The sequence below is a fragment of the Caloenas nicobarica genome, chromosome 6 (genome assembly GCF_036013445.1).
Source record: "Caloenas nicobarica isolate bCalNic1 chromosome 6, bCalNic1.hap1, whole genome shotgun sequence".
NCBI lineage: Eukaryota > Metazoa > Chordata > Aves > Columbiformes > Columbidae > Caloenas > Caloenas nicobarica.
In genome coordinates, this window is record NC_088250.1 from 14570785 (window position 1) to 14587736 (window position 16952).

At 39.3% G+C, this 16952-nt stretch overlaps 1 protein-coding gene across 1 annotated transcript in view; it reads right to left on the reverse strand.

Annotated features, from left to right (window-relative positions):
• Positions 1–815: 815 nt before the first annotated feature.
• Positions 816–16952, reverse strand: part of MFSD6 (major facilitator superfamily domain containing 6) — a 29401-nt gene continuing 13264 nt past the window's right edge. The window contains exons 3-7 of the mRNA XM_065638243.1: positions 13533–13630; positions 8449–8610; positions 7782–7880; positions 5365–5645; positions 816–2976 (exon numbers count right to left, since the gene is read on the reverse strand). Coding sequence (XP_065494315.1) covers positions 2794–2976; positions 5365–5645; positions 7782–7880; positions 8449–8610; positions 13533–13630 — 823 coding nt within the window. The 3' untranslated portion in view covers positions 816–2793. The remainder of the gene's footprint in view (positions 2977–5364; positions 5646–7781; positions 7881–8448; positions 8611–13532; positions 13631–16952) is intronic.

The window sequence follows — 16952 nt, forward strand, 5'->3', positions numbered from 1 at the left end:
TGTCTTCAGAACAGCAGATGTATGACAAGGAGGAGCCAAGCAAATTGGGTGTGTTTACGTCCCGAGGTTTTTTCCCTTGGTGTGGATTTAAGCAACAGTAACTGTGCATTAGCTGTGGTTGCTCCAAAACGAAGTGTCCCCTCTACCTCAAATGCATCTCCCTGAAGGAACGTGCCATGCCCATTCTCCATATGTGACAGATCCAAACCACCACAAAGCCAAATTCTGAAGGTGACCAGTGAGATCTGGCAGTTAACACACAAACGACAAACCAAAGCTATAGATCCCTCCCTGTCATCACTTTTGTGTGTATACAAGTTAAACAGTTGAAATACTGTCCTACACCAAAGATAAATTCCAGACAAATGTGCCACTGTATAGGGCAGGTGCAATAGTGCAAATGTATTTCCTTCATCAGACAAGCTGCCATGACCTGCACTTAGCAGCCTCTATCTCAAAACTGCTAGGGGACAAACAACCCCATTTTGAGTGTCACTCACCATGTCCTGCACACTTCTGTGTCACCCTGTACGTGACGCACATAGGTGCGCATCCCTTCCGTTCCCCTCATCCCACAGAAGGGAGTTTGTGCCTGCAGTCAGATTTTAATCACAAAACGAATGTTAATGCTGTGCAAGAGTAGTTCCTGGGCTCTATGTTCACTGTTCTCCAGTGAACCTAGCAAAAGGTCATTATCATGGAATTATTTTCAGTTTAGGTCATGATGTTCACTGCTGGCACCACAATATGAGCAAACGTAATGAAAGTCCAGACTGATACTATTAAATATATTATGGATATTTTATATTTCTTACCACAGTTTTTACAGTTTCACAAATATCAAACCCCAGGTGTACACGTCCATTTTGCAACATAGAATGACTATACAATTCCCAAAAGAGCAGGCATTTGAAATACACAATTCTGAAGTGTAAACAGAGTGTACAAGTTCTTTGCCTCACAATCCAGGTGCTATGCAGCAGCAGCAGAGGTAACACTGTACAGCATGAACTCAACAAATTATCAGTTTGCCTCAAGATGGTTTTTAGCATCCTACTGTCCATCACCTGTTCTGTCTTTAGTTCTCCCCGGAGTTATACAAACAGACAATAAATACTTTTCTGATTTTAAAGGACACTTAGACAAGTCATGAGGATTTACGTGAGTACAGTACATTTAAGTTCAAGTGCAAAAAAAGTAACTAGTGGCTAGTCTTCAATGTTTCTTCTTCTTGTCTATGGTGTTGGTCCCAGACACCACCAGGACACGGGTTGTTCTAAAAGCACAGCTAAAGCACAGCTACGGGACAGCCCTTCGTCAAGCTGACTGGATGTCCAAGTGGGTAACACTGCGTATCCCCTTCCCTGCTCAGCTCCATCTTCCTCTCCCCAACCCTGCGTTTCTGTTAGTCGTGCCTCTGGATCACCGCAGAGTCCCACAGCATGCACCGTCCCCAAAGGCCTGACACGACGCGGACATCTGATTTCAAGGACGGCTGAGCTATAGTGACTCAGTCCTGTAGAAGCTGAGCGCTCAGAACCTCGCAGGAACAAGCTGTTAGTATCAGCAAATGGGCCAAAACACTTTCCTGACTAAACCCCCCCAACTCCTCCCTGAACCCAAGGATTTCCCTCCAGCAGCAATTTTCACTACGCACCAGCCAGCAAGCTGGCTGCAGTTAATATCGAAAAGCATAACAAAACAATCCGAAGTCTTCCAGTGTCTTGACATTGGGCAAAGTGATCTCCTAAACATACTGCAATTTAGTTTTACATTTGTTTCCTCCTGAGAATCTCTCACTCTATTTAATTTCTGCATCAACGACTTTGCCCCATATAATCCGAATCATTTTTAGGCGATTCCTCCCTACCCCCCCACCATCCCTAGGCACTTAAAGCTTACTGTTTTCTTAATAAATAACCACAGTAACTACACTGCATTAAATAAACCATTGTATAGATGATTAAATAAAAAAAAAAAGACAGTGTGTCCATTGAAACCCCTGATCAATCTCAGGTCGTGCAATCTCGATCAAAGATTCTTGTCTCAACACAACATCAAGCCTAAAATGACTCAAATGCACACCTTTGCCCAACTGAAGGGCTGCAAGCACAGAGGTGTAACTTCTGAAGAAGCCTTCCTCCAGCTTTTTTGTTTCACTAAAACACCAGTTCAAAAGCCTTTGTTTTGCAGAACTAAACCTTTATCTCGAACAAGATAACATTAGCTTCAAAAACATATTCTTTGAATATGTATGTGTTTTACTTAATCCATCACCATAATATGAAGATACGCTTCCTAAAGCTACTCTGTTTCTGAGAAATCTTACAGAGACAGTTTCATGCTCTTCCTATATTTATTGAATCCAATATTTTCTAATAGGCTATGCAGGGAAACTGAGCTTCTCTCCTAGACAGTCTTTTCATTTTGTCTTGGGAACAAATTCAAAGAAGATTATCCAATCGAGTCAGACACTCTGTGCTTCAACGAGTAAGGAGTGAACTCCCTTTTTCTACGGATTGCAGAGAAACCTCACAGCACTTGACTCAGCTTTAGCAAAGCAGCCAAGAATTCTTCCTACCGTTAGATCCATCACTTCCCTCAAGAATTGCGAACTTCTGGCTTCCCTGCTCATGTTGCTCTGTGTAGTCATATGAATATTCTCTATATAGTTAAAAGCTTGCACATTATGATCGTTAAGATGAAGGCAGTCCTACTTTTGAGCTCCTAGTCCAGCGTTTCCCAGGTGAGAAGCAGAATTCCATGCACTGGATTTGATAAGATGAGCACATCTCAGGGCCCGGCAGCAGCAGGCTGGGCAGCGTGATCCGACACAACGCCGTCACCACCTGCCTGGGAATCTGATGGTGCTGTAGGTGTTGGTGCTGAACAATTTCTGGACTGCCCAGAATCGGTCAGATTTTGGGGCTGTGTTGCTGAGCTGGCTGATGAAGCACTGCAATCCTCATTGATTTTCTAAAGAGAGGGGAAAGGATTGCATGCAAAAAGTAAGTACAAACACTCAGGACTCTGTCCCCAGTGGTTACCCCCAGATGCATTCAGGCACTTCTGGAAATCCACAAAGCACTTACTTGGAATGCCCGCAACATAACAAATCAAGCTTAAACAAGCAAAGCCAAAGTAGTACATTTAAATCCAGATGACACTAAGAGCAAGCAGAAAGGAGCTTACCTTCCATCTCTTTTCCTAACTGCACTTTCCCAAGAAGCATGCAAAAAACAAACTTGTTGTGTTTCAAGGGAAAAAAAAAAACCACAATTAACTGGACTTCAAAGAGTACAGGCAAGATCATTCTTTTGACCAAACAATTCTATAACATTTTTTTCATGCTCCTTAAATATAGCTTTCCTCAAAAGTTCCCTCCCTCCCCAAGATACTGCTCAGACTTCCTGAATGGCAGAATTTTTGTAGTACTGATGTGTGATTTCATCCTGTCTTCTCAAACAGGCCTTATTAAGGAACATAAGAGCACATGTAAACACCAGTTCCATTCCCAAGGCTGAAACAGCAAACCTTCACACTAATATATTCCGCATCAGAAGATGACACACTCTCTAGGACTCTGTTTTCATAGAAGAACAGAGAATATCACAAGTATGTCCCTTTGCTTGAAGGAGCATAAGCAAGCAGTAGCAAAATCAAGCAAAAAATCTTAATGAGGAGGAATAATTTTTGTCACTAATTCAATTTTCTGCGCACTGACCCTTCTTCCAAATGATCTATTCTCATTTGAAGGAGGCTATAATATTTAACAAATTTAATAAGAGAGCTGGGCAGCCTTTTTCTAGTTTCAGTATTTTAATATCACCAGCCTAAAATAAATGACTGAGCACAAAACCTGAAATGTTTTGGAGCAGGTTTGTCTTTTTGGGCACTGAAACAGGGATAAGAGATTTTGGAGAATGCAGATGATGAAGAAAATACTGCAATGGGGTGCACTGAATTTGGGCACATCAACAAGAACTACTTTTATGTCAGTGCTGTATTTTTGCAGGAAGGAAAGAACAATGAAGAGACCGTGTGCCATAGAGAACAGGCACGAAAGCCTTGCTGGCCTCTTCGCAATTCTCAGTGAAGCAGCTGGGTTGTGTCGAGCAGCATTGGACAAGTCCCTCTCTGACACCTTGCAAACCATTATTTTCTTGCCATGTTCATGGCCCCAGTTCTGTGCAGCTGCTTTTCTCCAATTTAAAAGGGGAAAGCTTACACTAACCAAGACCCTGAGGACATTTACCAATAGGAAACAGCAGTCTGTCTGGACAAATTGCTTCGATATCAGAGACCCTGTGATATCTTCAATGTCACTATAAAAACCCCCACATTCTACCCAACCAACCTAAAGCAGACATGCCTATAATACATTTTCAAGCATAAAGACATAAAGGCAGGAGATCGCTGACCAGGTGAAAATCCTACACGCTCTGCTGATTCACACACACATCCCAAATTACCCATTTCTAAAGACAGCCCTTGTGGAAAAAGCATTTCTGTGTTTACACCTACTGGGTGCATAAAAGGGAACCTCACCCACTCCTTCCAGACAGGTAAACACATCCGTTTTAACATTAACCGTCCTCTCCTAAAACTTGCATTGACAGCATTTCCCTGCTTTCCTTAAGCAGTGTGCTTCAGCTCCATTCCAAAAGGCATGTCCGAAGCATTAGAAGAAAGCTCAAGATCCATGCCCATCCAACCACTGATAAAGGCATTAAAAGGTATTTTGGGAGAAGACTGGACAGAAGGGAAATGGTGTAAAGCAAACATAAGCAATCAAACATTTTAAGTCACAGAATGGCTCTTATCTGGTGTAACTCTAAATAAAAAAAAAGAGATTAACTTTATTTGAACAGTAGGCTCTGTGTCCCATCAGTAGGTGTCTGGAACACTGATTTCCACAACCACGTAGATGTTTGACAGGGTCACCCAAGGAAGCAAAACTAAAAAATAATTTTACACTCTGTTAAGCAGCTGTGCATCTTCATGTTCAATTATCACCTGGTAAATTTTTCAAAATGCGTAACCCGCACATTCCAACTAATACGAAAACAAATGTAAACTTAAGGGGAATTCAAGTATATCCAAGCCTGTGAAAGAGTCTCTTTCTAGGTCTCTCCCTCTCTTCCCATCTTCAGGAAGACAACACTTGCAAAAAAAGTTATTCCTGCTGTACCATACACAGGAAACAACTCTATTTCATGCAGTATTTCAACTACTGTGTCACATCTCCAAATTTATTACAAGCTGACAGAGAATACCTGCCAGGTACGAACAGATTTACACAGCTATAAAGGTTTTCAAGCATCTAACAAACACAGAAGAACTTCCTGTACATTAGAAGATTACCTGCAAAGGCTGATTCTCAGGAGTTGGGTTGGTTTTGGATAGTTTAACCATCTCTTTTATCTGGTAGACAGCATAAGCTAAGGTGACCCAAGGAGAAGAGCTGATGCCCCAGGCAGGCTTGTTCACATCCTCCTGCTCTTCTTGGTGTTTAGTTTTCTTTAGGGGGAGCCTGGGCTCAGTCCGAGGCATGATATCTTCTGACTGCTGCTGGACAAGGTCAATAGTTGCTATGGGAACAGGACTGGAAGGCACTGGGATCCTTTCCGCCAGCATTGTCTTTTCTGAAGTTTAAAACAAAATAATTACTGGCAAAGCCAACACGCTTAAAAAAGAACATGAAGCAGACAATGAACAGTAGGTGTTTCTGGCTTTTGTAAAATGGTTATCACTGTACTGAAGGCAGGACACTGGCACAAAGAGCCAGGAGCCAGATGGGCCACTGTCTCATTAGGAGAAGGCGACGTGGATGTTCTGCAACAGCAGAGGTATTTTAGAAGTGTGCATAAACCAGAGGGACTAATGAGTATGAAGCAGCCCACTGGTTCCCAGCTAGCTAATAGAAATACATATTTTCTTGTTATTAATACATGGAAATTTAAAATAAGTCATTTTCATGTTATATGCAAATTGAAAATAAGTCTTTTAGACTTGCAGGAAACTTCTTTCCCTGCATAAAGCCTGTAGCTTACAACTCATACTCATCCCTAAATACTCACTTCGAACAGGAACAATTCAGTGGAGTCACATAGCCTACATCATCAAAACAGCTGTTTCTGATCTTAAAATTTCTAAATCTGACTAAAATTTGACTTAAAGAAGTTGTTCTACATCTTCACCACTTTTTTATTTAAGAAACAAACCATCCCTCCATAGTTAGTATGGAGTTATGCAGTTAGTGAGAAAAGAACAAGGTTAGAGTGACACTGGAGGAGACAAAATATCTGTCACAGAGGTCCAGGTAAAGAAAGAAATCCTCCCAACAGACCTTTACATCTAAGGTCCTCCGATAATCTGAAATAGTTTTCAAACTGTCTTAAAACGTCACCCGCGAAACGACTGTCATGACCCAACACAATGTGCCTTACAATCTTGAAGAGCCAGAGTATTTATATATGAAAAGTAATCAAACAGATTGTTAGAAACTGTTGGATACTTTAAGTAAAAGCTGTATGTTCTCTACAAGCCTGTAAATAACACATTCTGTAAATTTTGAGAAAACATTTTTTCGGAGTAGAAATATTTTACCGATTAAAAAGATTTTTTTTTTTTTTTTTCAAAATTATAAAATCATATTAGCACTGGATATTTTAAGCACTGGCTGGATGTTCTCTAGTAGTGAAGAAATGAAGAGACTAATCCTGCACACACTTGGCCACATGCTTAGTTTTACTCACCCAACTGGTCTTGTTCAAAGCAACCTAATTACTGCCGTGCTTAAAATTAAGATCCACACTCTTAAGATGGGCAGTGTATATTAAATGAAAACCAAACTCTGAAAGAAACTAAATAGAATAAGGCCACCAAGAACAAACTATTATTTTGTAGATTCACGTGTAATTAACCAAAAGTTGATGGGAAACTGAAGTAGCAAATATCCTTTTCACCTTTCAGTATTTTGCCATTATCATTTGAACAGAGGTGAAGAAAATGCTAGCAAAACAAATATTTGAACACCTCAGTACAGGCAACTTGATAACTAGTGAAGGACAATTCACTTAATATTCCAGCTAAAGAAAACTAACTTTCATTTCATACTCAAAGCTCATATTGGAAAGTAACGTTCGGGTAAAAGGCAGCTCAAAAATTTGTGGCTTTTCAGAATTTGCCACAGTTCTGATTTTCTGAGAATAAGATTTATGTTAAATCCATAACGTTGCACCAAGTATTTAATTTCTGCTTAGCCTTTACATTAATAAACGTGGAGATGAAAAAGTCATGTTCCACGTGAGGGGACATTTCTCAGCTGCCAGAACAGAAGTGAGGCAGCTATACAAGTCTGTGTCCTCTGGAGCTGTCTCTACAATTTCTGGCAGAGGTAGCTCGGACCGGTAGAAGATGAGAGCGTCCAGTGGTCCAGGAGACCCTAAAGAACTGACACAACTGAAATGACTCACTATAGCTGTTAAAACCGACCTAAGGGATTCCCAGAACTGAGAGGATGTACGCATAGTAAAACATGTTATGCTTTCTTCCTATCGCCACCCAAGAACCCAACACAGCCCTTCTTACAGCAGGAACACACCACCTCAATATCTATCACTGCTCAAGAAAAAACTCCTCACTTGAAAACAAACTGTTTTGTCAAAATCTGAGTCAAGACACCAAACATACAAAATTAAGGTTGCAGGGAGTAGCTTCAGAAATACCTTTTTTCACTAGTTCTAATTTTGTAGTGCATCAGTGACATGAATATTTACCTTCTTCTTCATCAGGAACCAACAGCCACTGGATCAGTGCAAATAGAAGAAGAATCACTAAACAAGCCATCCCTATTCCTCTGAATGTAGCAGCAGGACCTGTAATGAGATTTTTTTTTTTAACCAAGAATCTACTTACATAATAAAAGTAATATAAGATAGGTCGGCATTATGGACTCCTTGGGTATGTATTGCCCCATATAGGCTCTTACTAGCTTGTTTCATTACATTTGCCTCCCCCAACACTTCTTCAACAGGCTTTGCAAAGGATTTTTAACCAAGTAATTAGATTCTCATTTGTTCATCAAGAGGCTGCATAGTATCAACCTATTCTCTCACAAAGGATTCATTCATCTTACTTACTGATTAGATTGGAGATTTGCTCATACAATACTAAAAATATCTAGGCATAACATATTTAATCTATCTGTAATGCTGACAGGATAAAGCCATAAGCAACCTGGTCCAAACTGAGTGCTGACCTTGCTTTGATCAGGGGCCTAGACTAGAGATCCCAGCCTGAACAGTTCTATGATTCCATTATTTATTCAAAGTGTATTAGTCTTTAAAACATAACAATACCTTAAGCATAAATATGTTTAAAGCTGATAGTTCAGTAAAACCAGAACTTCCATAAATAAAATTTAAATCTTCAGTTTGTGCTTACCGAAGTAATTGACCAGAACGCCTCCAACCATAGCCCCGCATCCTCTGCCCAGGCCCAAGTGGAGACCTTGCAGGATTCCCTGGGCTGACGTTCTCAGTTCTGGAGGCACAGCCGCGCTAAGGTACGAAATACAAGCTGCCCAGATAGCCGCATGCGTCACACCTGGAGAGACAAAACATGGTGAAGAGTACGGGGTCCAGAGCCTACTGACACAACATCAGAGCAACTGCACTCTGGGTTGGGGCATGCCTCAGAGTAAAACAACAAAACCCCTTCACTGAGAAATGTCTGTGAAGTACAAATCAGCTTTTAGTAATGTGATGCTAGCAACCAAGCCACAGGGAAACGTGATGATTCCTTCTTCTGCAGAGTCCATCAATAGCTCTTTCTCCCTCTAAGATGTCTTCACTTCTGTTCTTCAGATGCAGTCCCTAGGAAGACTAAATAAAGCACCTTAGAAGTCTGTCTGCCAGATTCCTTGCCCCTTTGAGAATGACCCAGGGCCTTTGAAATACAGTCCTGATTTCATAAGCTGCAGGAAATTAATGCCCCTCAGCAGTCTCCTTGCTGCCACAACGAAGGCAGGGCGTGCAAAGGTCATAAAACCCAAACAGTATCAGGGATATCCGTGTCATTTCAGAGGCAAGAACAGGACAGGAAGAGGCACAGTGGTGAAGCTGGAAAAACAAAACAGTTTTGTAACTTGGCACATGCTGAATAAGCCTGAACTATCTTGCCACCCTCAGACTGAGTGGGAATACTTTTTTTCTTATTTGAGTGGTATTAAAAATAGTCATCCCAGGTTACCAATGCCTAAGCGCTCCTGCCTCAGTTTTAAACAAATGTGGGCACAGATGATGATTCAGTGAACATGTTTCTGTCCTCTACACTTGACTTATTAATGAACAGCTGCACACTCAGTGAGTACTTGGGCATTTAGGCTAAAGACTCATAAGAGAAGAAAACACATAATTTTGTAACATACAGAATAACTTTGATTTTGCTTAGTTGTAAAATGATAAGTGGCACTGTATGGAACTGAAACAGTTCAGGTATTGACACGTTAGATGTCCATGGGGTTGAACACTTCAATTTCATTCCAAATCTAAAGAAAATTTTCTCAAGCTTTGGGTTTGTAAGGACCACCTTTACACATTGCAGAGCTGGTTTTGGTAACGGGACATCGCCGTGTTGAAAAATAAAAAGCCTCCATTAGGTTAGGTATATTTCACCTTACCATTTACAGTTCAGGACTTCAAAACTCACAGATTTTGCATGCAAAAAGCACAGTTTTAAAACTCACTAAAAAGCCACTTTTTTAAATGCAGACCCAAACATGCATTGAAAACGGCAACCAAGAACTGTCCCAATGACAAAGCAAAGCTAATATAATATAGATAAATGTGTTTTTGGTTTAGGAAGGACATCAATTAATGTAAACCTCTTAGTTTTATCAGCTATTAAAGAGTAAGTCAAGTGTTAAAGCCAGGCAAGCATAACTTAACCAACCGGTTCTTGGATGTTTCCACCTTTACTAGGAAATCCAGAGAGAACACAGTGTTCTCGGTTCCTCTGAAAACAAATCCATACCTTTAAACCAGCCTTTTGCACTTGCCTTTAAAGGTACAGGCTTTTTTTTTTTTGCCTTTTTTTTTGGTATGTGTACATTACTAATGTGTTTTTAATTATAATTATTTATACAACAGTGACTACTTGGAACAGTTTTTACAACAATTTTTATAATAAGTCTGGTCTGGATTACTGCTAACTGCAATTCTTAAAAATAAGTTGTTCACAATATATACATAGTGACATTATTTGCTAAACCCACTGACCACCATTTCACCGTGGGGACTATAGTTCCAACAAGTGGAACAACCCTAGTGTTAAGCTTAGAATAATAATGTTTAGCAAACCTAGGATAATTTACATATAAACCAAACACTGAAGATTTGGGACACCAAATTTATTTCAAGAGAGATTTATATCCTAATTATTGCCAGTTAAAGACCCAAGCTTTTTGCTCTCTAGGCACAACTGTGTTGCTGGAGTATCAGTAGGAGATAGTAGAACAGTAGAACAGTACTTGTTTTGGAGTTTGTTGGATAACTGCTGAGTGAAAATAGCTATTTTTTCAGGTTATCAATATAGTTTCGTAATTTAGAAAATCCCTATTACGCAAATTGGTGAGCTAGTATGGCTGTTACCAGAGCATTTGGACCATTGCTTTGGAACAGTAAGCTGCAGCTAACTAGCATATCAAAACTTAACCTGTTAAGTGCGACATGAACAAGATTGCTTGTGTGTGCTCAGACTGATGACATACATATACAGTAGATGCATTTGCCTATGAGGATGTCTTGAAATTTTTGGTTATTAAAAATTCAGCCTAAGCTCTCTTTTTCGTACGTTGCACATACAAGCCCACACAGCGCAGAGATTCGAAACTCTGAATTAAGAAGTGAGTTTCAATCTCCACATTTACTCCTTTGCGAGTGCAATGGCCCAGAAGAGCCCTCACCATCCCCGTTACAGACAGCAACTGAAACAGAGGCTGGTTCTTATGACAATCAATAGACACAGTTTGCAGAGTCATCTTCCAGAAATCTCTCCGTGTCCTTCAGCACAGCACATGAGGATAATCCTTCTCGTATTGCAGAAACATATTAAAGAGAAACCCAATTATTTACAGAAGTCAGCTGAAACTGTTGTTGACCTTAAAACTCTTCCAGCTGATGGCACTGGAATTTACACAGAATTTGAGAGCTTTGTGGAAAAAGCGTTATGTACAATTATAACGAGGATTTCACTGAGGGATTTAGAAGACCGATCACAACTTCATGTCGTCACGTGGCCCATGTGGCACCTACGTTCAGCGCTGTCTACTCTTTTTTGGTTTTAAATACTTGTAATCCTTCCACATGCAAAGTAGCTACAACTCCTACCTCTCTCTGTCAACAAACTCAACAAAAATAAGAGCTTCCACCTCATGCAATTTCATTATGGTGTCACCTCTTATCCCTACCGACAGATTCAGTGCATGTGTAGGAAAGAAAGCAGAGCCCAAAGAAACAGGATTGGGTAACTGCTGCAAATGAAATAATGAATCAAGATGAGATTAAAACCAGTAAAAGAGAGGAAGGGAAAAGAAGAAAGGGGTGAGGGGAAGTCAACAGCACTTCTAAAATACAAAACTTCACCTCCCATTCAGCAACACTGAATGAGATATTGGAATGTATCACACGTAGTGGCAGTCATTAGACACATATAGGGTATCCACAGACCTCACGGACACCATAAACCATGTTAGATCCAGGCTGAGAGTGCACGTAGAACACAAAGGGGCCTGGGGCTTGTGTTTGTTCTGTTTTGTGTTTAACTTTCTCATTTGCTGGCTGTAAGTAACTGCAAAGAGCAAGACTAACCCAAGTGCACACGATTTAGCAGGGGCTAAGGTCTGACAGATAAATTTATAAGTAATATTATTTTGAAGGTACTTAGTCTTTTCTTTAAGTATCAATTACTCAAGATTATACCACACAAAAAACCACACCAAAACAGCTCCCTCATCCCATGCTGTAAATGCAAACCTACATATTAAGCAATTGATATTGAAATTTCAGCAGGAAAACAAAGCAAAAACAACAACAACAACAACACAACAAACAAGATTCAAAGTAAAACTTCTTTCTCAGCCATGACTATAGGATGCTTCTGGGCACAAACTTACAGCTGTATTGCTGAGACACAAGTTTTTTCCTATATTTTGAGTTGAGGTGTCTTTAAACTAGGATTACCTGCAAGACAATATCCAAAGCTTTGTGTTCATCACGTGTTCCCCCTAGATGTTTAAGCAGGCAAGAGTGTAACACATACACGCATTCTCCAGGTTCTTCGTTAACATTTTCTCATTTTAACAGCTGGTATAGATGATGGTTCGGGATATTTTTAACAACAAAATTCAAAAGCTTGCTGCTGTGGCAGTTTTAATACAATAAACCATTTTTGTTAGCAGGGAGGTAAGGAGCCAGAACACAAACAGATCTCCATGTATATGTACAGATATACACAGGGCCTGTTATAATTCAAATTAAAGTTTATCTTACAAAGATTTCTGTAAATATAGTAGAAAAAGTTAATGCAAATTCAAATTATGCTGCACATAGAAGAATAAAACTTCTAAGTATAATCTGTGGAAAATTTTCTAAGTAGTATTGTGTAAATCCAAAATGCTGTCTTTAACAAAGATGGTCCAATTATTTTTGAAGGCAGGGAAAACATTTCTGCATTTAAATTAACCATTCTCTTACAAACCCAAATACTTCAGTATTCTTCAAATACTGAAGAAAGAGAAAGTAAAATAGTTTAGACCTTTCTTGGTTTTGGGAAGTGGTTCCTGCTACAAAGACACGAAAAAATGATGTAAAATCTAAGTTAGAAAAATTTAACATTGTAATGAAGGTTTTACAGACTTCTTTGACAACACAGTTTGAAAACAGGGCTCAAATAACTTTTCATAGACCACATCTCTGTTCTTCTAATTAAATTAAAGAGCAAGTATCTTAAAGCAGCTCTATTATCACAGACAAAGCTATTGAAAGAAATTCCTCTCTACCCATAAAAAAAAAATTACGTACTCTAAAGGTACTGATCAAACAATACCACTGAATAAACTACAAAATATTTTAACAGGGACATAATGACCCAGACTTTTTTTTTATGGCATCCTTTTAAGAACCATGACCTCTTGTATTAAATGAAGTTCAGATTTACCACCAAACAGGATTTGTAGTAGGTGTGTACCCAGCTCATGCTTCTGCCTCTTTGTTTAGTTAAAGGGTGTGCTGGTCTCACTCAGTTCTGTTTGAATAAACACAGAACTGTGCACAATCAAACGCAAACCCACCCTTTTGACGTCAAATATTTCCTAAGATAAAGAGGAATGTTTTACGAACCTGGGTCTTCTGACATATTTATAGTTTAAAAAAAAATACCAGATTTTTACTTAATGACAGTTCACTTGAAAACAATATAAATACAAGCACCTGATGTTATACTGGAAGGGCATGACTGCATTGCCTTACCTTGAAGTACTTCCATCGGAAGAACAGTCCAGGCATTTTCCAGATAAGAGATGTAAATGTATCGAGCTGTATTACAGGCAAGACCAATATAAAGCACTCTAAAGTAAGGAAAAGAGATGTCAGGACAGTTTGCACTTTTCTTTTTAGGTATAATATACCTTACTGTTTCAGAAATTATTTGCACATGTACAAACGGTTTGCCAGTCTAAAGCATTTGCTCAACACAAATTACATCCTATGCCCAAACATAAACTCTCCTCTTGCCCACTCCAAACAAATATTCAAACCCTGGCTGAAGTTAAGACTCTCTTCAAAATCCTGATTAAAAAAAAAAAAATGAAAGGGACAGCAGATCCACGGAGCTTTTAACTAAGCTCTGTATTTCCGTGACATGCTCCACACTGTATTTCAGAGAGACCATTTCTAAGCACATTCGACATACCTTCCAAACAACCTTCTAATCATTCAGAGATTCATTCTTCCATTGTAATGTAAGCCTGGTGCAGGTTTGTATTAGATGAATTAATTTTACCCTAATTAATATAAGTTTATAGTCGCAGTATCTGCAAATTGCTTAGAACTGCTCTAAAAACACATCCCACAGAAGCAATATGGTTTATAACAACATGCCTCAGGATAAAACTGAAAAGCAGCAGATGCTGCATCTCAGAACTACAAGAAAAAGAGCTCATATAACAGTTTTTAAACAACAAAGCACAACAACTATTTGTGCAGTGCATTTCCCATGGCACATTTAACCTGATGACTTTCCCCTTCCAGTTTTCAGATTCAGCTTAGCTTACACCTCCGGGGTGCTTATTCATCCAGCCATCTTTCTCTTATTTTTTGATGGATCTTAAGAAACCAAGACTTAATTCAAAAAAACATTTTTAGCTTGAGAAAAGATGCTGTTGCAACCTTTAAACAGTTTTTTCAGGAACAAGGATTATTTGTTGTTCAAACACAGCTTCTTGGTTTACCCCCAGTTTGGCACAAGTGAAATAAATGCAATTGATAATTAAGGTGTAAGCACAGGCACTGTGAAAGGGCTCATTATTCTTTGTGCTGCTATTTTAGTTAGTTATTCTACAAAAGCACATCGAGATTTAATCAAATGGTACATAGCCACTGAAAAATCTAGAGATGCAATCATAAAAATGCAGCATCTTGTTAACATTTGAAGTTTCCAAATACGTGATACATGTTAACAGCTAAAATACCAGTACCATAATTTTCATCATGTCGGTGATAGCAAAAACCATTCTAAGTTATAAATATAGGTTTGTGTGTTTCACAACATGGATTTACAGAAGAAAATCTATTTTACTTTCAACAAGTTGGGTAAGCTTGCAAGAAGTTCCCCCTTGCCCCCAAATCACACACCAGACCAAGCTGTGTTGCTTCCAGATACATGTAAGGTCTGTGAATAGCTAATTTAAGCTGCCTTTAAACAATGCCAAGCTCAAGCACTCACTGAATAAAACACGGAAAGCCATGACAAAGTTCGGTATTCTACAATAAGGAGAACAAACTTGCTCTTTGTGCCGTGCATCATGATAGTAAGGCCCAAGGTGATGTACACTCTTGGGGACACAAAGGAATCACCTCAACATATACTTGGTTTTCCCCATCAGCAGTACAGATGCGTCCAGCTCTCTGAATCAGGCCAGCTCTTGCCAGCTTCATTTCACTTTTGCCTAGCAAAAACTTGGCCTGTGCACCAAGAACTTTCTTCCCATCTCAGCTGTTCCCTGTCACAGCCAGACCAGAAACATGACGAGGTTGCCTCCTGCTTCGAAGTTTTTCCATCACCACTAACGCACTCAGCTACTTGTGCCTTTCCACCATGTTACACTTGCTGAAAGATTTGGATTCAGAGTTTAAGAGAAGCAATTTAGTCAGGTTCTACCTTTTAATTTGTTAGGATATGTACAGAGTTTTAGGTAAATTACAGTTTATGAAGATTTCTATATTTATGCTTTTGGAGGGGTACGTCACACGAGAACTTTTGTGTATTTACAGAGCCTTTTCAAAAATGTATTTGTAACAATCACTTAGGCTCTTTATCAGACCTAAATCAATAATGTGAACAGATGTTCTCTATTAATCCTACATGTAGTGTCCACAGAGACACCCTATCCAATTTACAGGTCAAACATTCAAAGCACTTACTCTATATTTATGTTAGGGAGACTAAGCTGTTTACAGCCATGACTACCAGTCTCTGCTTCGTATAAAAACTCACACACTGGAATTGTGGTCAGACAAACACATTCGAGCTTCACCTCAAAGACAAGGTTATTTTCAGAGATTAACATCATCTTCCTAAACTCCATGGCGGTTGTGAGTGCTTCTATGCAGGACATCACTCAACAATGCTGTCTAAATATTTGATAGCCAGTTTTGTACACTTTTCCATCACAATATCCTCTCAGAGAACTTGTGGCCTTCACCACACTTTCTGAGGACTTATTTCCTTGTTAACTCTTCAGTTTACTTTTAAAGGAAAATCCACTCTGTCATCTCTCAGAAGGTGGCTGGAGGAAGCGAGGCAAAAAATGCCCTTCTAACATCTGCAATATTCTCTCCCCTCATAACTCTGTGCACTCACAGGACAGCTTTCTAGCTGAACACATCACTGTCATTACTCCAGATTTATCTACTGATCTGCTAATATATAATGTTACAAGTGCTGGCAGCATGTATAACATCTGCACGCGTGCAGTGCACATGTGTATGAACAGTAAAGCTAACCCTGCCAGAAACTGAGCATAATCATCATCACACGTTTAGTATGGTCATGCTTAAAATGCTTGGACAATATAATTTGAGTATTAGTCAAAAAAAGCCCTGTGAAAATACCATAGGTTTCAAGACATTGTAAGGATCTTATATGCCAACACATACAATGGTAGAAACAGAAAGCTTCATAAGGCTAGAAAAGGAAAACTGAGCTTCTATCCAACAAGAGTGTCAAGCCTGCAAATCCTGTAACTTCTGGTACTCATGCCTGTCTTCAAACTAGGAGAGGAAGAAAAGATTGAATGATAATGTTCAAATAAATACTGCAGAAAGACTGGACATCTAGGAGTCTAACAATCCAGAAGAGTGCAAATATCCTTTTTATTTCTTTTTTAAACATTAGTGACAAGTCAATGGAAGTCATCACTGAAGTCGGCACTGAAGTCATCTTACCAAAAAGAGGTGTCAAGTCATCTTCCCTCTGTGAATAAATACCCTGTGAAATATTCACAGCTATCTGCGGATTAAGAGGGACTTCCAGCTTATTTCATACAAGACCTTACACCAGAATTTCCATAAACATATAACTACTTTTATGCCAAAATGGCAAACGAGGAATTTTGAGCTATTAAAAAAACATTTATATAGATATATATGTAAAAATGATCCCAAATGCTT